Genomic DNA, 22,940 nt, shown 5'->3' on the forward strand with positions numbered 1-22,940 from the left:
TCCTCCTCAAACTCAGAAGGTACGACTTTGACCTGGTCTACACACCTGGCAAGGAGCTCATCATTGCCGATACACTGCCCCGCTCCATCACCGTGCCTAGTGAATCACTGAACGTCATCCGGCAAATTGAGTCATAGGTTGAGTCACAGGTGCAGCTGTGTGCTAGCACCCTCCCGGCATCTGATGATAAGGTGATTTGTATCCATGAGGAGACAGCCAAAGACCCCCTCTTGCAGCGTGTTATGCAGCACCTAGCCAATGACTGGCAAAAAGGCCAGTGCCCTCAAATTTTCAATGTAAAGGACAACCTGACGGTGGTTGATGGTATCCTCCTCAAACTGGACCGGATGGTAATTCCACACAGTCTCCAGAGCTTGTGCTCCGTCAAATCCATGAGAGCCACCAGGGTGTGGAAAAGTGCAGACGCAGAGCCAGGCAGGCTGTCTACTGGCCCGGCATCAGCCAGGACATCACAAACATGGTCCTTAACTGTGCGACCTGTCAACGCCTCAAGCCAGCGCAGAGTAAGGAGACACTTCAGCAGCATGAAATCGAAACCTCTCTGTGGTCCAAGGTTGGAATCGACCTCTTTCATGCAAATGGTCGTGATTACGTGCTAATCATTGATTACTTTTCCAATTACCCAGAAGTCGTGAAGCTCTCAGACCTCACATCTCGGACCGTCATCAAGGCCTGTAAGGAGGCGTTCTCCAGGCATGGTATCCCACTCACTGTCATGAGTGACAATGGCCAGTGCTTCAGCAGCCATGAATGGTCTCTGTTTGCCCAGTCATATCAGTTCAAACACGTCACTTCCAGCCCACACTATCCGCAGTCAAACGGAAAAGTTGAGAAAGGGGTGCACATAGTGAAGCAGCTCATCTGCAAGGCCGTGGATTCTGCACCTGGCATTCACCTTGCGCTACTTGCGTACAGGGCGACCCCACTGTCCACTTGCATGTCGCCTGCTCAACTCCTGATGTACAGGGACCTGCGAACGACACTTCCAGCCATACACGTGCCCAACCTGGATCACCTCCCGGTGCTGCAGAACGTGCAGCAACTCCAAGACCGGCAAAAACAGGCTATGATGCTCATGCCACTGATCTTCCCATTTTATCCCCGTCAGACACTGTTCGGGTCAAGATCCCTGTTGGAGGCTGGTCAGCTCCAGCTGTCGTTGTTCGACAGGCTGCCCCCCGCTCGTCTGTTGTGCGTCTGGCTGATGGTTCTGTTGTGCGACGAAACAGATGGGCAAAGTTGCCTGCCCGCAACCACATTCTTCTCCGTTTCCTTCTGTTGTTTTGCCACCTCCTGATACCTTGACTCACGAGGCCACCAGTCAGGCTTCAATCCCGCCCATCAAGGCGCTGGCGTCCCCACCACCACCTCTCCGGCGGTCGACCAGGATCAGACGCAAGCCACAGAGACTGGACTTATGAACATTAGTTCTGTTTGCTATGTTCTGTGTTCTCGCATTAGACGGCTGTTTTTACATGTACATATGTTCACATCCACTGCATGTATATATGTTAATATTGGCCTATTCTTGTAAATACGTTCACATATGTCATCCAAACATAAAAAAGGGGCGATGTCATGAGATGCAGACACACACACAATGATATACAGACAAGCAGCTAATGGACACAGAGAACAGGACATGACCAATAAGCAGACAGGACACTCGGGTGGGATCTGACTATAAAAGACACGGGGCACTCACACTCTGCCTCTTTCCACTGATGAACATCTGGAGAGTCAGTCAAGGGTGTTGTTACAATCTCACACCTCCACCACGTGGCTAAGAGCTAGTCTGGTTCAGTCAGACAGAGTAACCACACTTAAGTTAGCAGAGAGTCGAACTCAGAGAGAACTGTGTTATTAGTTCAATAAACCTCATTGAACTAACTTCAAGGTCTGGAGTATCTTTCTCGTCTAAGCTGCATCCAGTTGCAGCCAGTGTTAGACCAGTGTACCTAACATGACAGTGGAGTTTATAAAGAGGATGCTGGGGACCTGGACTTGCACAGGTTGTTCATGGGAGGGGACTTCAACACAAGTTATGGACCCTGGCTTGGACCGGTCAAGCTCGAAAATGGGCAGGGTGCCAGCAATGGCAAAGGAACTAAGAGGGTTCATGGAGCTGATGGGGGGGGGGGGGGGGGGGGGGGGTGGAGGATCCAATGAGATTTGGGCAGCTGAGGGAGTTCTCCTTCTACTCACACGTGCATAAAGTGTATTCCCGGATTTATTTCTTTATTTTGAGCAGGGCCTTGCTGGCTGGGGTGGTGGACACGGGTAGTCGGCGATTACAATCTCAGACCATGCTCCACACTAGGTTGACCTGCAGGTTAGTAAAGACAGTAACCAGCGCCCGCACTGGAGGTTAGATGTGGAACTTTTGGCGGATGAAGGGGTGTGCGAGCGGCTGAGGAAATGTATTCAGAGCTACCTGCAGGTCAATGACACGGGGGAAATTTCAGCAGCGGTGGGCTGGGAAGCACTGAAGGTGGTGGTCAGGGGGGAGCTGATTTCGATCCGGGCCCTTAGGGAGAAGGTGGACAGGGTGGAGACAGACCGACTGGTAAAGGAGTTACTACAGATTGATAGGAGGTATGCGGAGACCCCAGAGATGGTGGTTACAGGCGGAGTTTAGCTTGCTGACCACAGGGAAGGCGGGGGGGCAGCTGAGAAAGGCGAGGGGGGCGATGTATGAACATGGAGAGAAGGCCAGCAGAATGCTTGCACAGCAGCTTAGGAAGAGGGAGGCAGCTAGGGAGATAGGGAAAGTAAAGGATGGCGATGGGAACCTGGTTGGCGATTCAATAGGGGTGAATAAGGCGGTTAGGGATTTCTGCAGCAGGCTGTACAGGTCGGAACCCCCTACGGGGCCGGAGGGAATGAGGCACTTCTTGGAGGGGCTGAATTTCCCAAAGGTGGACGGGGAGCAGGTAGAAGGGCTGGAGGAAATAGTGGAGGGCTTGAAGGCCATGCAGGCAGGTAAGGCCCCGGGTCCGGACGGGTACCCAGTGGAGTTTTATAAAACGTTCTCGGGGATCTTGGGGCCGGTGTTGTTGAGGATGTTCAATAAGGCAAGGTAAAGAGGGGTGTTGCCCCCGCCGATGTCACAGGCAACAATTTCGCTGATTCTTAAACGGGACAAGAACCCAGAGCTGTGTGGGTCCTACAGGCCGATCTCCCCGTTGAATGTAGATGCCAAGTTGCTGGCCAAAATCTTGTCCTCCAGGATGGAGGATTGTGTTCCGGACATTATTGGGGAGGACCAGACGGGGTTTGTTAAGGGCAGGCAGTTGGTGGCCAATGTAAGAAGGCTGTTAAATGTGATCATGATGCCCCCGGAAGGCAGCGAGGTGGAGGTAGTGATCGCAATGGATGCAGAAAAGGCTTTTGATCGGGTAGAATGGGACTATCTGTGGGAGATACTGGGACGGTTCGGATTTGGGCGGGGCTTTATTGACTGGGTCAGGTTGCTGCATCAGGCTCCTGTGGCAAGTGTATGGACGAATAGACAACATCGGACTATTTTAGACTGCACCGGGAGACGAGACAGGGATGCCCCCTCTCCCCACTGTTGTTTGCGCTAGCTATAGAGCAGTTGGAATTTCTCGGAGTGCCTCGAGGGGCTGGAGAGGACTGGTCCGGGGGGGTTAGTAAAGGGAAGCTTTTGGTACCTAGGCATCCAAGTGGTGCGGGAATGGGACCGGCTGCATAAATTAAATCTGGCCTGGCTGGTGGACCAAATGAAGGACGATTTTCGGAGATGGGATGCGCTTCTGTTGTCTCCGGCTGGGAGGGTGCAAACGGTGAAGATGACGGTACTCCCGAGATTCCTATTTGTACTTCAATGTCTCCCCATCTTTATTCCGCGGTCCTATTTTAAGCGGATCAACAGAGTGATCATGGGCTTCATCTGGGCGGGCAAGACCCCGCGAGTAAGGAAGGCAATGCTTGAGCGGAGTCGGGGAGAGGGCGGGCTGGCGCTGCGAAATTTGAGCAACTATTACTGAGCGGCTAATATCGCCATGATCAGGACGTGGGTGGTGGGGGAGGGGTCGGCATGGGTGCGTATGGAGGTGGCTTCATGTAAGGGCACCAGTTTGAAAGCGTTGGTAACTGCGCCTCTGCCGTTCCCGCCGGCACGGTATTCCAGTGGTGGTGGCGGCCCTGAGAGTTTGGGGCCAGTGGAGGCGGCATGTGGGAGCAGTGGGAGCATCGGTCTGGGCCCCAATCTGTGATAATCACCGTTTGTCCTGGGGAGTATGGATGGGGAGTTCCGGTTATGTCAGAGAGCGGGGATTGAGAGGATGGGGGATATGTTCACAGAGGGGAGCTTTCCGAGTATGAGGGCATTGGAGGAACGGTTTGGGTTGGCGAGGGGAAACAAATTCAGCTATCTGCAGGTGCGGGACTTCCTTCATAAACAGGTGTCAACCTTCCTACTCCTACAGCTAGGGGGGATTCAGGACAGGGTAGTTTCCAGAGGGTGGGTAGGAGAAGGGAGCGTCTCGGACATTTATAAGGAGCTTATGGGGTCGGGGGAGACGCAGACCGAGGAGCTGAAGCGCAAGTGGGAGGAGGAGCTGGGAAGTGAGATAGAGGATGGTCTATGGGCAGACGCGTTGAGTAGAGTCAACGCGTCCGCAACATGTGCCAGGCTCAGCCTGATACAATTTAAGGTTGTTCACCGGGCTCACATGACAGTGGCCCGGATGAGCAGATTCTTTGGGGTGGAGGACAGGTGAGCAAATTGTGCAGGAGGACCAGCGAACCATGTCCACATGTTTTGGACATGTCCAAAGCTTAGGGGATTCTGGCAGGGGTTTGCGGATGTCATGTCCATGGTGTTAAAAACAAGGGTGGCGCTGAGTCCAAAGGTGGCGATTTTCGGGGTGTCAGAAGACCTGGGAATCCAGGAGGAGAAAGAGGCAGATGTTCTTGCCTTTGCTTCCCTGGTAGCCCGGAGATGGACACTATTAGCATGGAGGGACTCAAAGCCCCCGAAGTCGAAGACCTGGCTATTGGACATGGCTAGCTTTCTCTGTTTGGAGAAAATCAAGTTCGCCTTGAGGGGGTCACTGTTAGGATTCACCCAGAGGTGACAACTGTTCGTCGACTTCTTTGCGGGAAATTAATCGTCAGCAAATGGGGGTGGGTGGGGGGGGGAGAGAGTTTAGATTAGAGTAGGAGGTCAATAAGGGTGGGACCTGTGCACGAGGTAAATGGCTTTTGCACTATGTTTATGGTTTCATTTTGTTGTTGTCACTATACCAAAAATACCTCAATAAAATGTTTATTAAAGAGAAAAGTTAGCCATGCCCTCTTTTTCATGGCATTAGCTACTAAAGACCAGGTAAGTTGGGTGGCGCAGTAGTACAGTGGTTAGCACTGTTTCTTCACAGCACCAGGGACCCAGGTTCGATTCCTGGCCTGGGTCACTGTCTGTGCGGAGTCTGCACGTTCTCCATGTCTGCGTGGGTTTCCCCTGGTGTTCCAGTTTCTTCCCACTGTCCCAAAAGATGTGTTTGTTCAGTGAATTGGACATTCTGAATTCTCCCTCAGTGGACCCGAACAGGCGCCAGAGTGTGGCGACTACAGTAACTTCATTGCACTGTTAATGTAAGCCTACTTGTAACACTAATAAAGATTATTATTATTATTTAAAGGTCCAGCCACCTTGACAAGCCAGTGAGAAGGTAAGTGGATAGGATTTGGAGTGGGATGTGTGGGGTCAGGTCAGATTGGATTGGGCCCTGGGGTGGGGTGGGGGTGGGCACAAATTTTGGTGAGGGGGGTGCGGGTCAGTTGAAAGGGGGGGGGCGGCGGGAGAAGTTACTCTGAGATAGTAAGGGGTCAGCAGGAAACTTGTGAGGTGTTGGGGGAGTGCGGAGGAGTTCAGGCAGGTAGTTAGGTGGAGTTTTGTGAGGGGTCAGGTGGGGTATTTCGGGGTTGGAGGGGTGGGGAGGGGGCGAGTTCCGTGGTCAGGGTTGGCCAATGCTACTGTTTTCAGGAAGCTGGAAGTGGATTTAATTCGGAACCATCTGAAGTTTGCAATTTAAATTGCATTATTGGATGATTTCCAGTGCACAGCAATTACCAAAACCCCTCTGTAGGATAAGTACACCCAGAAACAGCTATCCATGAAACTCTGTCTCACAGATGCAATGCAGACATGCCAGCTGCTGCCCAAACCCTGAAATGTGGAGCTTGAGCTGCTCCAGTTGACAATTCTTCCTGCTCACACAGTTGTCCAAAAACAATAAGCATCTTAGAGCTCCCACGTGGAACAGGAAATATACTCTACAGGACTGAGATGCACTGTTATGCCTCCATTTATTAGACACGTCACTGACTTAGCTGGAATGAATTCAGAACTGAAATAAATAACTCACCAATTCGCTGTTTCCCTTGTGCTAAGGTGGATGGAAGTAATATTTTTGCCCCTGGTTGCTAGTTTCTTTATCTGTAAGCAATATATCGCAAAAGCTAATTGCCCTATTTAAATGAAACCTGTTAAGATTTCATTGGAACCTGGTAGACAGATAGGATATGTTCCAAGGAATAACTGATTCGTTTTTGGTGAAGGTGCAGATCCTGATACAGATCCTAGGATTTTTTTTAAAGGATCCATTAACACTGGGAGAAAGGATGAATTGACTTATTTTTAAGAATGCTATGTGTTTATTTAGAATATTGTTGATTGCTCATATTTTGACAGCTGTGATGGATTCCACTTGATGTGGAGTGGCACCCCTCAAGCTATAAGTTTCTGGCGATAGACTAGTGAGTTGCTTCTGGAATAATTAGCTATGGAAATAGATTAAAGACTACCTTACTGCATCACTTGGCATTCTAAAACAGAGTTTTTAGACCAGATTATTGGATGTGAATTGGCTTGAAGCTTCCTCCGGTAGATCGGAACTCTTAATAAAAAAACACCTTTTTCAGCTTTGTAGTTACAGGGCACCAATGAAGCAGGGAAAAACCTGAAGGAGGAGCTGCATAATTGTAATAAAGATGAGTTAACACTCGTGGAGGTATACACTCAATTGTGTGTCCACTTCACTTTTCATCTATAAAACCCAGATATAATGTACTGGAAAACTCAGACCCTTTAGTGTTACTCACGCACAAAGACACATGCAGGATAATGAGTCAATATATTTAAACACTGTGTGGAGTTTCACCACCTCCAGCCTAGGAATGCCAGAGACCATTGCAGCAGCTTTACCACCAGCCCAGCTAAGACCAGCTCACCTCAGTGCAGGTGGGAATCTAACCTAGGGATCTCCTGGTTGGTATGATTCAGATTCCGCTCTTCACAAATACAATTATCAACCAATCATTGCGGCAATGAATAAACATTTTAGAAATAAATATCAATTATATTGTGCAAACCTAAATCAGTGCAAATTAAGATCTTTTAATAATAGCTGTACTTTTTAGGAAGTTAACATTTAACATTCCTTAAATAAGGCTGTGATTGTAAAATAATAACACAGCAATTACAACATTATTCACAGCAATACTTTTGCTATCACCCACCATTTAATCTTAATTACAAGTTATTCATTCATAATTGCAATGAAAGTATATCGAATAACCAAGGAATTACTACCAATTAGTATTTTAATTATAAAGCTATGACTTGATAATTAGAATTGCTTTTAACCATCCGAAAGGCAAATTATTAAGCACATGATTTTCTCAATTGGTCTTTTTACTCCAGTTATTTTCCTTTCTTTCCTGATGGCACTCATTCTTTGCTGCAATATTAAATTGCACAGCATTCCTCACTTTCTGCTATCGTATCCAAGCCGTCATTCTTGGTAACTCTAGGAGCAGTGACTGCCAGCAGATTATTCGGTAGGTAAGGCATCACAGTTAAGCCTGATTGGCACGCTGTCGGTCAAAGGTCACTGGAAAGCCATCAAAGGAGTACATCGCTGGACGGTTACCCCTGGCTTCTCCCCTGCACCCCACCCCCAACCGGATGAAGGTTTCCCATTATAATACCCTACCCAAGGTCAGCACTGATTGAGAATCAAACCTCGGACCCTCTGACACAAATGGCACTGGTGGTGCCATTATCCTATGCGGCAGCCTACCTAGCTTTTGAGATTTGTCAATCCCATTGTGAAATCAGTTGCTAATAATTATGTAACAATAACTGCCTCCTAGCTCCTTTCCTCATGCCATTCCCTTATCACCACCACCTACAATGGGGCAGCTGAGATTGGTGACTCTGCCAAAGGAGGAACACAAGCCTCAAGTTATAACCCACCACGGCCAATCTAATCCCCTAGATCCCCGTGGGGTGTGAAATGTTTCCACTGACCAGTGACGAGTTGTCTTTTCTGTGTTCCTTCAACTTTTTCGCCAGACGCTTTTTCTTCTTGTGAAGGGGCTTGGACTCCAGAATCATTTCCTCGAGTTCAAACGTGGGGTCACAATTTAATTGTCCTTTCTACAAATAAAGCAAAATAAATATGTCAGAGAAATGCAGGCTGGCAGGTCAATGGGCACATAAAGCTTATAAAACATGTCACGGGGCAGCACGGTAGCCTTGTGGATAGCACAATTGCTTCACAGCTCCAGGGTCCCAGGTTCGATTCTGGCTTGGGTCACTGTCTGTGCGGAGTCTGCACATCCTCCCAGTGTGTGCGTGGGTTTCCTCCGGGTGCTCCGGTTTCCTCCCACAGTCCAAAGATGTGCGGCTTAGGTGGATTGGCCATGATAAATTGCCCTTGGTGTCCAAAATTACCCTTAGTGTTGGGTGGGGTTACTGGGTTATGGGGATAGGGTGGCGGTGTTGACCTTGGGTAGGGTGCTCTTTCCAAGAGCCGGTGCAGACTCGATGGGCTGAATGGCCTCCTTCTGCTCTGTAAATTCTATGATGTCTGCATTTCCCCCCAGTTTTCACTACCTCCCCTTAAATTCAGACTTGTTCTGGAATTTGTCCCAGAGGGATGTGGTCCAAGTTAATATTCATCAAACAAACAATAATGGATAATACAATTCTGATGCCATCTGCATCATAACTTACACCCCCCACCTCACTCGAAAGTCATGGAAATTCCCAGGAGCTGTGAATAATGTTAAGCACCCCGCTGATGTGAGGGTATCCTAAAACCCAGAAGGGTAACTTGGAACATTGGTCCTCAGTGGTGTATATTTTCAATCTGGTATATGGTTGGAAAAGATATGCAAACCAGGGAGGAATAGTCCCGTTGTTTTATAAGCAATCAATTAGGAATATTTATTAACATAAAAGAAAAAACACGACAAGAAGGACTATAATACACTACAACAGTACGCTTAACTACCTAGATGGCTATACACTCACAATATGACATTACTCTCCTTTGTTGCCAACTACCTACGTTTCCTGTACTCTGAGATGCTCCTTGCTCCCAGACAACATCCAATACCATATAACTCTTTTAGCTAAATCCAGCAGATAATTACCACGCACAGGTTATTTGTCCACGTTTAGGAAAACCATCTTCAGTTTCAGTGAAGGCGTAATCTTTTTGGAGCAGATGTACATTCGGAATGTTTAGGACAGATCATTCTGTTCGATGTAATGCATTATGTTGAATATACAGCACTAATCCACCGAAACTACATCGGTGTTTATGCTCCGCAGAAGCCTACTTCCACTTCTGACAGAAAGAGACCTTGCAAAATCCTTAAACACAGACATCTTGCAATTTAGGAGACCGCTTGATGGGTTTTTCTGTGATTTATTTTTTACAGTTGAATAACCTGCTCCATGTTCATGTCCATGTTCACACTGTAATCTGTGGAGCACCCTCTTCATAAAAACAATAGCCACTTCTTCAGTAGGGGAGAACAGGGGGGAAAAGATGTTTGTCAAGCAGAGAGCATATGTCTTCCTTTCTTTGAGGATATTCCTCTGTTTACAGTAATGCTCAGTCAGTAAAAAAGTGTACATTTTTTCAAACCTGGTCTAAAGCTTGTTACGACCGGGGTGGAATCAGTGCATGTGTTATCTAGCCCCACTACTCTGCAGATCATAAACATTCAATTTACTCACCAAAATGGCCAATTGATTACCTTCTCTATTGTTACCCAGAATAAAAGAGACTTGAACCAGACTACTATCAATACACTCAGAACAATTGTTTATTATAAAACCAAACTTTTTTAAAGTTGCACAAACTGGTTAACGCACAATTGTACTCTGGAAGTATAACTATCTATCTCCTCTTAAAATTCCTTCAGCAAAGACACAGAGACAAACAAAGGATCAATGGATAGAGCCCCTCTGCTGAGATGGGATTTAGAGGATAAGTGTTGTAAAAGAAAGGATAAAGTTTAGGAACAGACAGAGTTTTGAGACATGAGTCAAGTAGAAGGATGAGATTTGGGACAGATGACCAGAAGGAGATAGAGGCCAGGATATTTTGGATGGCGGGGTTTCCCGTCTGCACCATCTGAAGAGTCCGCTGGCTCTACTTGCCCCACAGCCATTTCACGCTCAAATGAGCATCAATTAGCTGCAGGAGAGTTTCCGCCCCTCACCTGGAAGTTCCGCCTTAAAAGGGCTGCCGACCAATCTGATTGGCAGGTGCTTTCTAGTCCCTGCAGTGATGGAAACTGCAATGGACACAAGAGGAACTTCATGAAGATGTCAGGGCAATGGCAGGTTTGCAGGTAGTAGGGCCCTGTGCTCAGCTTCATTTTTGCAGGAACTCTAAGAAAACATGTTGGCCATGTTATTTCACAATGCTTTATTATGTTGTTTTCCTATGGATTAACCATTGAGTCCCCAAACGTTGTAGAACTCTGCATATTAAGTGAAAAATATTAGTGCTGGTTGACATTTTATTCCAAACCATAGATCATTGAATCATTAGTCTTTAGCATAGCTAGAAATTCATTATGCAACAGTTTAATTCTGTAATTCAATCCTATTAAAACATGAGTTACGGAGCTATGAGATAAGGAACAAAACTAGGTAAATAGAGTTAAGATACAGATCAGCCGGACTTCCGATGGCATAATGTTGGGGGGGAAGACGTGCATGAGATGGCTCCTGCTGGAGACTTGAACCTTTTGTTGGCACCACAGGTAGTTTATGTCTGGGAAACCTATGTTCCCTCTTTTCTGAAATGCCCAGAAAAAGAACAAATATAAGAAAGCTTCGAGCAGGAACCCATCAATGGAGTCTGAAGCTTCTCGGGGCTCAACAGCAAGTAAGATGGCGGAGTCGGATTGTCTCTCTTAGACCACACCACTAATTGCCGAGATCATCACCAATATCTTGGCGATAGAGTTTGGGAAGCACCGACAAATTGTGTCGGAGGAGCTTAATTGATCAATAGGTGAGGCCATGGACCCCATTCGGGCGGCTCTGGGAAAAATTAATGAGGCCGTCGAAGTCCAAAGAATCATGATCAAGGATATGGAGGAGGCTTGATTGGCCCATAGTGATTGGTTGGTCGCACTGGAGTCTGATCTGACTTCGGTAGCTGATACGAACAAATCGCTGAATGACCTGGGAACAGGTCCAGGAGGCAGAATCTTTACAATAGTAATCTTTATTAGTGTTTCAAGTAGGCTTACAATAACACTGCAATGTTATTGCCACACTACAGCACCTGTTCGGATACACTGAGGGTGAATTCAGAATGTCCAATTCACCTAACGAGCCCATCTTTCAAGACGTGTGGGAGGAAACCGGAGCACCCGGAGGAAACCCACAGATAGGGGAGAACGTGCAGACTCTGGACAAACAGTGACCCAAGCCGGGAATCAGACCTGGGTCCCTGGCGCTGTGAAGCAACAGCGCTAATTGTGGGGTTGCCGGAGGGGATTGAGGGCCATACCCCCACGCAATATTCTCAGCATGTTCCTCAAGGTGGGGAGTGAGGGTGAATTCACATCCCCACCTGAATGGACCAGGTCCACCGCTCACATTGGCCGAAGCCTCACTGAAGATCCACTGCGCATGGTGATTGTGAGATTTCAGTTATAAGGAAAAAGAGAGGGTTCTGCGATGGGTGAGGGACCACCGCAATTTCAAGTGGGAAGGCCACTCCATTATGGTTGTATCAGGACATGGGCACAGAGTTGGCGAAAAAAAGAGCCACGTTCTCCAAAGTGAAGTGTTTTAAAGTGGAGTCAGGTTCGGGCTGTGTTTCCAGCTTGTCTTCGAGTAAGATTTGAGGAAAGAGACTATATTTTTGATAGGCCAGGGATGCAGATGCTTTTGTTAAGAGGCACAAGTTGTGTGTGGTTTAATTTGGTGTAAGGCTCTGTCATCAGGCATATTGCATTGTTTGTATTTCTTGATCTTCTTTTTTTTCTTCATTGATCTTTTGGGGTTACGTTCATACTATTTTTGATTATATTTGAGATTCCCTACTATCTGGGGTTTTGTTCTTTATTCTAATATATGGTTTCCATTTAAAAAAAAAAAAAAGTTGTTTGGTGTGACGTTTAAGTCTCTGATGGACGAGCAAGGTACATGGGGTTTTGGTAGTCTTTTATTTTATCGATTTTTCCTTTTCTCTAGTGGGAGTCTCCCTGCTAACTAGGGAGTTAGTTAGTTAGTGAGAGTGGATTCGGAGGTTCGCTGCAGTTCAGTAGAGTGTTTTTTTCGAAAATGAGCTCAGCGTTTTTGTTTTGTTTTGTTTTGTTAAATGTAGGTTTCAGTTGTAGGGTAGCTTTTTGTTTGCCTATTTCTTACTTTTCGGTGTGGTCACACTCAATGGCGATGACATTGTTGGGGGTGGAGAGTTTATTGGGCTTTTGTGTCCAGTCTTTTGACTTGGTTTGGTGGCCATCTTGGGTGGATCTTTTTGCTTTACCTTTTCAGTGCCCCTTGATTAATCTCTCTTCGTGGGGCTGGCTATCTCCAGATTAAGGGGGGTGCTGCTGGGGGAGACCGCCAATCCATTGGGCCTCCAATCCATTGGGCCCCTTCTTACTGATGGGGTTTGGAACAAGGCCCTTCACAGGGTTAACTCCACAACATCATGTGCTCAGCTGAACCGGATTCAGTTTACTTTGTTACACAGGGAGCACTTGGCTAAGACAAAGATGAGTGGGGTTTTCCCAAATGTAGAGGTTAGGTGTGATCGATGTTCTCTTGGTCCAGCTAGCCTTAAGCATATGTCCTGGTCTTGCCTCAAACACGCAGGTTTCTGGACTTCATTCTTCAATACCATGTCGGAGATACTGCATGTGGATTTAGAGCTGTGTCCACTGGTGGCCATATTTGGTATGTCGGATTCGCCAGTGATTCAGTTTGTGGTAGAGGCGGATAGCCCGGAGGCGAATACTGCTTGGTTGGAGGTCTCCCACTCCGCCCAGTGCCTCTGCTTGGTTGGGTGACTTGATGTTATTCCTGCATTTGGAGAAGGCCGAGTTCACCATCAGGGGGTCGGTGGAGAGGTTCTATCTAAGATAGCAGTCATTTATTTAATTTTTAAGGAGTTAGCCACCGTCAATTGTTAGTGGACTTAAGTCCTATTTGAGTTAATTATGGGGCGTTTGTTTTGGGTTTATTTTCATATTTGATTGTGATTTTCTTTTTCTTTGTTCTGGTTTGTATTGATTGTTACGAAAAAAAATAAGAATAAATATATTTAAAAAGATACAGATCAGCCATAATGGGAAAACAAGCTCAAGGATCTGAATGGACTCCTCTTGTTTCTATCTAGATATCAATGGGACTTGGCACATGTGAGCAAGTATTTATGCGTCAAGCTCTTTCTCCAGACAATTCAAAATAATTCAGGTCGCAAAGGATTAGCCATATAAGTTAATGGGTAACATAGAACCTCACAGCCACATCTGATACCGAAACATTCAATCTTTCCATTTGTTTATGTCATAATATACACCAGTATATCATGGTGCAGACACACACTGATGGACACACAGTGGGACCAATCAACACACACAACACTGCAGCCAATCACCAGTTAGAGCACACGCACTGTAAAGACAGGGGGCATTAGAGTTCCCGCTCATTCGAGCTGCAGCTAGCTAGGAGGACAGAGCTCACAGCCTGCAGCACAGACATTCACCATGTGCTGAGTGCATCGACTGGTTAGGACAAGGCAAAGGTCTTTAGTTAAAGCTAGTATCGTGTTAACCCACAGTCAGAGTATGTTACAACAGTTAATGATTCAATAAAATACTGTTGCACTATTTCAAGTTTTGGTGACCTGTATGTGTTCCACGGATCCAGAGCACCCAACACAACATGATACCAGGAGTTGAGGGATATTAGCACTTCTTAGACCAACTTGCAAGTGATCTGCCTTCCGCCAGCATTCCGTCATCCTGCAACATGGACAACATCAGCCCGCCGCCGCCGCTCCGCATCGCCGGCAACCTAGGGGCCAACTGGAAGATATTCAAACAACGCTTCCAGCTCTTCCTTGAGGCCACAGACAGGGAGGACACCTCGGATACCAGGAAGATTGCTCTCCTCCTCTCCACGGCTGGAGACCATGCCATCCACATTTTCAATTCTCTTACCTTTGCGGATGATGAAGATAAAACAAAGTTCAAGACGGTCCTCCTCAAGTTTGACACTCACTGCAGCATAGAGGTGAATGAAAGTTTTGAGCGCTACGTGTTCCAACAGCGTTTGCAGGGTAAAGATGAACCTTTCCAATCCTTTCTCACCCACCTCCGCATCCTTGCGCAGTCTTGCAGCTACGGGCCCACCTCCGACTCCATGATACGCGACAAGACTGTTTTCGGCGTTCAGTCGGTCCCCCTACGACAGCAGCTCCTCAAAGTAAAGCAGCTCACCCTAGCGACCGCCATTGAGACCTGTGTCTTACACGAAAACGCCACGAGTCGGTATTCCCACATCCAAGCGGCTGAAATGGCGCAGCAAGGTCCCCACGAGGCGGAACGGGTCCAAGCGATTGAGCAACTTCAGGGCCTCAGCCTGGATGAGGGCGGCCATTTTGCGCGCTTTTCGCGGACTCCCGCACCTGTGCACACCAAACGAGGGGACGGCGACGTCGAAGAACGTAATGCGCAGGCGCGCACCACACACGACCGCACTGCGCATGCGCGGTGGCGCAGCAAATGTGCTGACGCTACGACGTGCGGCAACTGTGGCTCCGCCCATTTAAAGCGGCAATGCCCTTCAAAATCTCGACAATACCTAAGATGTGGCAGACTTGGCCACTATGCTGCCTTCTGCCGAGCAGCTCAGCCTGCCAATTCTTATCGCTTCAGCCAGCCTCGCAGGAATGTCCGGGCAATTCAAGCCACGGTCATCGAGTCCGATGCGGACCTCCCACACAGCAGTGACACCGAGGACCCGAAGGTACCTTTTCGAGTCGGTGTTGTGACAAAAAACAGGCTGTCCCCGAAGCAAAGACACCAGCCGCTGTTGGTATACAGCATCGATCCAGATGATGAGTGGTGTGTCACCCTGACGGTCAACCGGTCCCAAATACGATTCCTCCGCCTGGACACTAGTTGCTCCGCCAATCTGACTTCCAAGCCTTTGTGTCAGACCAGCCATCCTTTAATCAGCCTGCCAGCTAATGGATTACAATGGCAATGTCATTGCTGCTAGCGGCGCGTGCCAACTTGAAGTGACGCACAGGTCACGCAAATCCATCCTTCCTTTTGAAGTTGTGGGCTTCTCGAAAGCCTCCCTGCTTGGCGCGCAGGCATGCAAGCTGTTGAACCTAGTTCAGAGAGTTCACTCTCTCTCTCTCTCCTGATGACACGTCTGCCTTTCAGGACACTGACTTCAGGGCGCAACTCGATGCCATCTTTGACCAGCACCACAACGTCTTCGAAGGCATGGGCACGCTCCCATATACCTACAAGATCTTATTGAAGCAGAATGCCATGCCTGTGGTGCACGCACCTCGCAGAGTCCCAGCACCCCTTAAGGACCGCCTCAAGCAGCAGCTGCAGGACCTCCTGGACCAAGGAGTGATGTCCAGAGTCATGGAACCAACCGACTGGGTCAGTTCCATGGTATGTGTGAAAAAGCCTTCTGGCGAATTGAGAATTTGCATTGATCCCAAGAATCTAAATCGCAATATCATGAGGGAGCACTATCCAATTCCCAAGCGCGAAGAGATCACATGCGAAATGGCTCGCGCCAAGCTCTTCACCAAACTCTATATGCCTCAAAAGGATTCTGGCAAATCCAGCTCGCCAAATCCAGCAGGAAACTGGACATTCAATACCCCCTTTGGCACATATTGTTACAACAGGATGCCGTTTGGGATCATATCTGCTTCAGAAGTGTTCCATAGGATCATGGAACAAATGATGGAAGGCATAGAAGGTGTTCGCGTCTATGTCGACGACATAATCATTTGGTCCACCATCCCGCAGGAGCATGTCAGCCGCCTCCAGCGCGTGTTCAAACGCATACGTGAGCAGGGCCTACGCCTCAACAGGGCCAAATGCTCTTTTGGTCAGACGGAACTCGAAGTTCCTCGGGGACCACATCTCCCAGTTGGGTGTGCGGCCGGATGCGGACAAGGTGGCTGCTATCACAGCCATGAAAACGCCAGAGGACAAGAAGGCGGTCCTCCGATTTCTGGGCATGGTCAACTTTTTAGGGATGTTCATCCCGAACCTCGCCTCTCATACCACGGCTCTCAGGAACCTGGTCAGGAAGACGACAGACTTCCAATGGCTCTCTGTCCATGAGCGCGAATGGAGAGAACTCAAAACAAAACTCACCACGGCCCCGGTCTTAGCTTTCTTTGATCCAGCAAAAGAGACCAAAATTTTGACAAATGCCAGCCAATCCGGCATTGGGGCAGTGCTACTGCAACGCGATGAGGCCTCATCATGGGCCCCCGTTGCATATGCATCACGTGCCATGACCCCCATGGAACAGCGCTACGCGCAGATGGAAAAGGAGTGCCTGGGCCTTCTGACCGGTGTGGTTAAGTTTCACAATTATGTGTACGGACTTCCTCAATTCACCGTCGAGACCGACCATCGGCTGCTGGTCAATATAATACAGAAAGACTTGAACGATATGATGCCTCGCTTCCAGCGCATTCTGCTCAAACTCCGGCAATATGACTTCCAGCTGGTATACACCCCAGGCAAAGACCTCATCATTGCCGATGCTCTCTCCAGGGCAGTCAACACTCCGTGTGACCCAACGGGATTCGTCTGCCAGGTTGACGCCCATGTGGCCTGCGTGGCCTCCAATCTGCCTGCCACGGATGAACGCCTCATCCAAATTGGCCGCGAGACGGCGGCTGACCCTTTGCTGCAGCGTGTCATGTGCCTCCTAACAGACGGGTGGCTCAAGGGCCAATGCCCTTAATTCTATAATGTCAGAGATGATCTGCCGGTAGTAGACGGGGTTCTTCTGAAACTGGACCGCATTGTCATCCCGCATAGCACAGACATCCTCGTCCTGGAACAGCTACACGTGGACCAACTTGGCATGGAAAAGTGCCGCCGACAAGCCCGAGAGGCAGTGTACTGGTCCAGCATTAATGACGACATAGCCAACACAGTGCTCAACTGCCCCACTTGTCAGCGCTTCCAGCCGGCCCAACCACGTGAGACCCTGCAGCCCCATGAGTTGGTCACGTCACCTTGGACCAAGGTGGGCATCGACCTGTTCCACACGCTGGGTAGAGACTATGTCCTGATTGTGGACTACTTTTCAAATTACCCAGAGGTGATACGGTTGCACGATATCACATCGTCTGCAGTCATTCGTGCCTGCAAGGACACCTTTGCTCGACACGGCATCCCACTCACGGTGATGTCGGACAATGGCCCCTGCTTCGCAAGCCAGGAATGGTCCAACTTTGCCAGGCGGTACAATCATGCTGATCACCCTGCTCTGGCTCCAGATGACAACGTTCGCATCCATCTTCCGGATGGTGGCTGGTCTGCAACCGCTGTTGTCCTTCGGCAGGTGGCCCCCCGCTCGTTCCTGGTTCGTCTACCGGATGGCTCCATTTTACGCTGCAATCGGCACGCCCTTCGTCTCGTTCCGTGCTCGCTACGTGATCCTCCACTATCGCCTCGTCCTTCTGCTGACCCTGTCATGGACTATGCAGAGATCCCGGTCACTCTGCATCCTCCTCACTCTAACGCAGTCCAGCCCGCTCCTCAGCCGGCGGCTCTCGACCCACCCTTGAGCACACGGTCAACCAGAATTCGTCGCCCACCTCAGAGACTTAATTTGTGAACTTTGTGGACTTATGGACTTTCTGATTTGTTCTGTTCTTCCGTTTGATCGTTTACATGGTTTGTATATAGTGTTCATCTCGATATTCTTGTGACATACTATTTTTCTACACCAGGCACCTTCCCATGTAAATAGCTTAGTTCTCATGTATATAGTCCTGTAAATATTTTGCACACACGTAGTCAGGGACATTCTCACCATACACTTATATATTGCCACACAGGTACATTCTTTGATAAAAGGGGGGATGTCATAATATACACCAGTATATCATGGTGCAGACACACACTGATGGACACACAGTGGGACCAATCAACACACACAACACCGCAGCCAATCACCAGTTAGAGCACACGCAATATAAAGACAGGGGTCATCAGAGTTCCCGCTCATTCGAGCTGCAGCTAGCTAGGAGGGCAGAGCTCACAGCCTGCAGCACAGACATTCACCATGTGCTGAGTGCATCGACTGGTTAGGACAAGGTAAAGGTCTTTAGTTAAAGCTAGTATCATGTTAACCCACAGTCAGAGTATGTTACAACAGTTAATGATTCAATAAAATAGTGTTGCACTATTTCAAGTGTTGGTGACCTGTATGTATGTGTTCCACGGATCCAGAGCACCCAACACAACAGTTGATACTTTGTGAAACATTCATTTTTGAGGCTACTTTCCCTATGTAACATATACTCCCCTATTTATGAAATGGACATGACAAGACTTTCTGACTACATATGTAAACAACTTTATTTTCCTTCTCTCTAACTTATTTCCATCAACCAGCATCCATTTTTTATCTCCATTTTTTAAACCTTTCTTTACACTGGAAAATTGAACCCATTCTTACAGCAGGTACCAAGTTGTCTGCAGCAATAACTTTCTCGACAAAATTAAACCTGATGATCCGCTGACTATTGATATGAATTGAGGCGTTGTTAGGACATGCAATGTCCCCACTGGAAACCGTGGCATGAGTAGAATTCATTTATAATTTTTTAAAAAGTACCCAATTCTTTTTTTTTCCAATTAATGGGCAATTTAGCGTGGTCAATCCATCTACGCTGCACATCTTTGGGTTGTGGGAGTGAGACCCAAGTAGACACGGGAAAAATGTGCAAACTCCACACGGACAGTGACCCGGTGCTGGGGGAATAGAATTTATAAGTTTCATATCTGAAATTCAAAAATAAAGAAGCATGGGAAATAGGACAATATGGATAGTTTGGTGCAGTGACAGTGGGCCAAGTAGCTTCCTTCTGTGCTGTGAAATTCTATGGTCCCACATGGAAATCGGTTATCATCTCAGGATAACTAAAATCCATTACTTCCCAACATATTGAATAAGGAAGAAATTCTTGCCTGCACCCTCAACTATCTTTTCCCTGCCATGCTACTGAATAAGGTTACACGTGCTTATTTCTGACTGCAGCCCCCCCTTCCCCCCCAACGGCTGATGGTGACCAGCTCTTTAAAGAACAGAATAAAATTAAAGGCCACAATCTTTTATAAATCCCCTCAATTGCGCCCCTTATCGTGAACTTAATCTTCTCAGGATGCAAAAACTCCATAAGATTCCCCAGCCATACCGAGGCATCAGGTGGAGAAGCTGACCTCCGCCTGCGAGCGATCAGTGAGACGAAGACTAAGACATCCACCCCTGCACTCATCTGTAGCTCCGGCAGGTCTGACACCCCAAGTATGGCCACCAGGGGACTCTGCTCCAATTCCATCTGTATTATGGGCAGCATGGCAGCACAGTGGATAGCACAGTTGCTTCACAGGTCCAGGGCCCCAGGTTCGATTCCCAGCTTGGGTCACTGTCTGTGTGGAGTCTGCACGTTCTGCCTGTGTCTGCGTGAGTTTCCTCCGGGTGCTCCGGTTTCCTCCCACAAATCCCAAAAGACGTGCTGTTAGGTAATGTGGATATTCTGAATTCTCCCTCAATGTACCCGAACAGGTGACGGAGTGTGGCGACTAGGGGCTTTTCACAGTATCTTCATTGCAGTGTTAATGTAAGCCTACTTCTGACAATACAGATTGTTAAAAGATCGCCAACATGGTGCTGAAGATGGAAAACCAAAATCTCACCAGCTAAGGACATGCCCAGAACATATGCACATGATTTGCCGAGCCCCTCCCACAATGCTCACACTTATCTTCCACCCCTTTTAACAACCGACTCATCCTAGCCCAAGTTAAGTGCACCCGGTGCATCACCTTCAACTGTATCAGCCCCAATCTTGCGAATGACAAAGCAGCGTTCACACTACGCAAAGCCTCACACCACACACCCTCCTCCTCCCACTTGGCCTTAATCCCCACCGGGGATGCAGCCTCCCGTAAATTCCTCAGGTACTACCCTCTTCCATCCCAGCGAGCGACAGAACCTTTTCTAACAATGAGGCTGGCGGAAGACCTTTCACGTTAAGTCCCTCACCTATAGATGCTTTCGAACTGTGAAAGCCCAAATGTCTCTGATACTCCTTTGGGCTTGCGAACCACCCCTCCAGAAATCAGCCCCCTATGCCTTCCACCCCCTTGTCCACCCAGCCTCGAAACCTGGCACCCAATCTTGCCTGCTCAAACATGTGGTTATCACAAATTGGCGCAAACTTCGACACCGCTACTAATTTAAAGTGCTGCTGGAAATGCTGCCATATTTTCCTGGAGAAATTGGAAGCAAGGCAGTCGCCATTGCCCAACCCCCTAAATGAACCCGATTCCCTCCTCACCCAAACTGCCTCATGGTCCCCACACCACCCCAATACCTTCTTCGCCGCCAATAATAAAAGATCAGGCTCGGCAGCATCAAACCCCCTGATTGCCGGTCCCACTGCTCCCAGTGGCCCAGTAAACATTCATCCCTCAATCACCATCACTAAAATGGATTAACCGGCCATTATATTTTTAATGTTTGTGGGATCTTGCTGTGCGTAATGTGGCTGTTGCGTTTCTGATATTACAACAGTAACTATACTTCAAAAAAATTGGCTACAAAATGTTTGGAGTTGCGTGTAGGTAACAAAACGTGATATAAATGCAAGTTCTTACAGATGCGCTTTAGATCTTAGTAAGTGGACAGCTACAAGGATGATTGTTTAAAACAGTAACCAGCAATTAGCAAGAGAAGAAAACATGGAAAGATCCTCTGACATAATAGTACGTCACACATGTTTAGACAACCAGCTAAGGTGTAAATGAAGATGTCTTACATTGGGAATAAAACCTGCTGTGAGCTTCTTCTCCAATACAGCATCCCAGTTGATGTCTGCCACGTAAGGAGAACCTTGCATATCAGCCAGGCTGGAGAGGCGCTGGGTTGAGCTAACCGTAAGCAGCTGAAAAGAATCAATAAAAATTACAAATGGAAGGAGGACTATCCAACAAAATAGATTCATACAATACGTTCATATCAGATTCACACAATGCTTTCTTTTTTCATTCATGAGATGTGAGCGTTGTCCATCCCTGATCGCACTTGTTCTTTGGCCATTTAAGGGTCAATTACATTGCTTTGCATCTGGAGTCACATGTAGGCCAGAGCTGGCAAGGACAGCAGATTTCATTCCCTAAAGGACATCAATGAGTCAGATAGGTTTTATAAAATCGACATGGTCATCATTAGACTTTTAATTCCAGAGGTTTTTTTTATTGAATTCAAATTTCACCATGTGCCAAAGTAGGATTTGAACCCAGGTGCTCAGAGAATTACCCTGGGTCTCTGGTACTGGTCCAATGACAATACCACTATGCCACCCCCTCCCCGGATTTCTGTCATCTATCTATTCCACTAGTATGTGTTGACTGTTCATGTATCCAATAAGCTATGTTGATACTTTTGAGAGATTTACCAGGGTGCTTTCTTTTGGATCATTGTGTAACAAAGTCATTGGTCCATTCAAAAAATGCACAGAGGTCATGATAACACCTAGAAGAACAAGGGAAGCAAGTACATGAAAGCATCCTCACTTTCAAGTTCCACTCCCAAATCATTCCAACCCAAGTCATAAATTGCCATTCCTTCATGGTTGTTGGCTTAAATTCCTGGGACCCCTCCTCAACAGCACTGAGGAAGCACCTCGTCCTCACTTACTGCAACAGCCCATATCGGAGAAAGAATTAAAAAAGTAACATTGATGCTTCCTGCACCTGAAAGGCTGGGATCCTGAGTGAAGTTTCAGCAGGGATAGATGCACAGCCAAAATTAGAAGACATGAAGTGAGTAAGGAAGGCATAGAATGTCTAGACTAGTTAAGTCAAAAGGGAGTTTGACAAGATTGGATGGTATTTATTTTAACGCAAAGAGTCTGACAAGCAAGGCAGATGAATTGAAAAATTAAAACATGAGGGTACAAGATTATTGCTGTCACTGAAACTTAATTTTCGGGAATGAAGCCGGGCAAGTGGTTGAAGTTTCAACGGGGGAGCATTTTGCACACAGTGATCATAACTCTGTTAGATTCAAGATTGTTATGGAAAAGGACAAGGATGGGCCTAAGATTAAAGATCTAAACTGGGGGAGGCTGATTTGAATAGATCAGAAATGATTTGGCCAGAGTAGACGGGGAGCAGACACATTTAGATAAATCTATGAGAGAACAGTGGGACGCATTCAAGAAAGAAATAGGGAGAGTACAGGGCCAACATGTTCCAGTCAAGAAAAAGGGTGGTCCAACAAACTCAGTGAACCCTGGATATCGAGGGCTATACAGCATTGGATA

At 47.6% G+C, this 22,940-nt stretch overlaps 1 protein-coding gene across 3 annotated transcripts in view; it reads right to left on the reverse strand.

Moving 5' to 3' along the window:
* LOC140426746 (serine/threonine-protein kinase 32A-like) overlaps positions 1 to 22,940 on the reverse strand; it is a 550,050-nt gene that overhangs the window by 145,846 nt on the left and 381,264 nt on the right. For all 3 annotated transcript variants that reach the window (XM_072511884.1, XM_072511881.1, XM_072511882.1), the window contains 2 exons: positions 21,432 to 21,557; positions 8,360 to 8,488 (listed from right to left, as the gene is read on the reverse strand). In XM_072511884.1, coding sequence (XP_072367985.1) covers positions 8,360 to 8,488; positions 21,432 to 21,557 — 255 coding nt within the window. The remainder of the gene's footprint in view (positions 1 to 8,359; positions 8,489 to 21,431; positions 21,558 to 22,940) is intronic.

This window comes from Scyliorhinus torazame, chromosome 7 (assembly GCF_047496885.1).
Source record: "Scyliorhinus torazame isolate Kashiwa2021f chromosome 7, sScyTor2.1, whole genome shotgun sequence".
In the NCBI taxonomy this organism is placed as follows: Eukaryota; Metazoa; Chordata; class Chondrichthyes; order Carcharhiniformes; family Scyliorhinidae; genus Scyliorhinus; species Scyliorhinus torazame.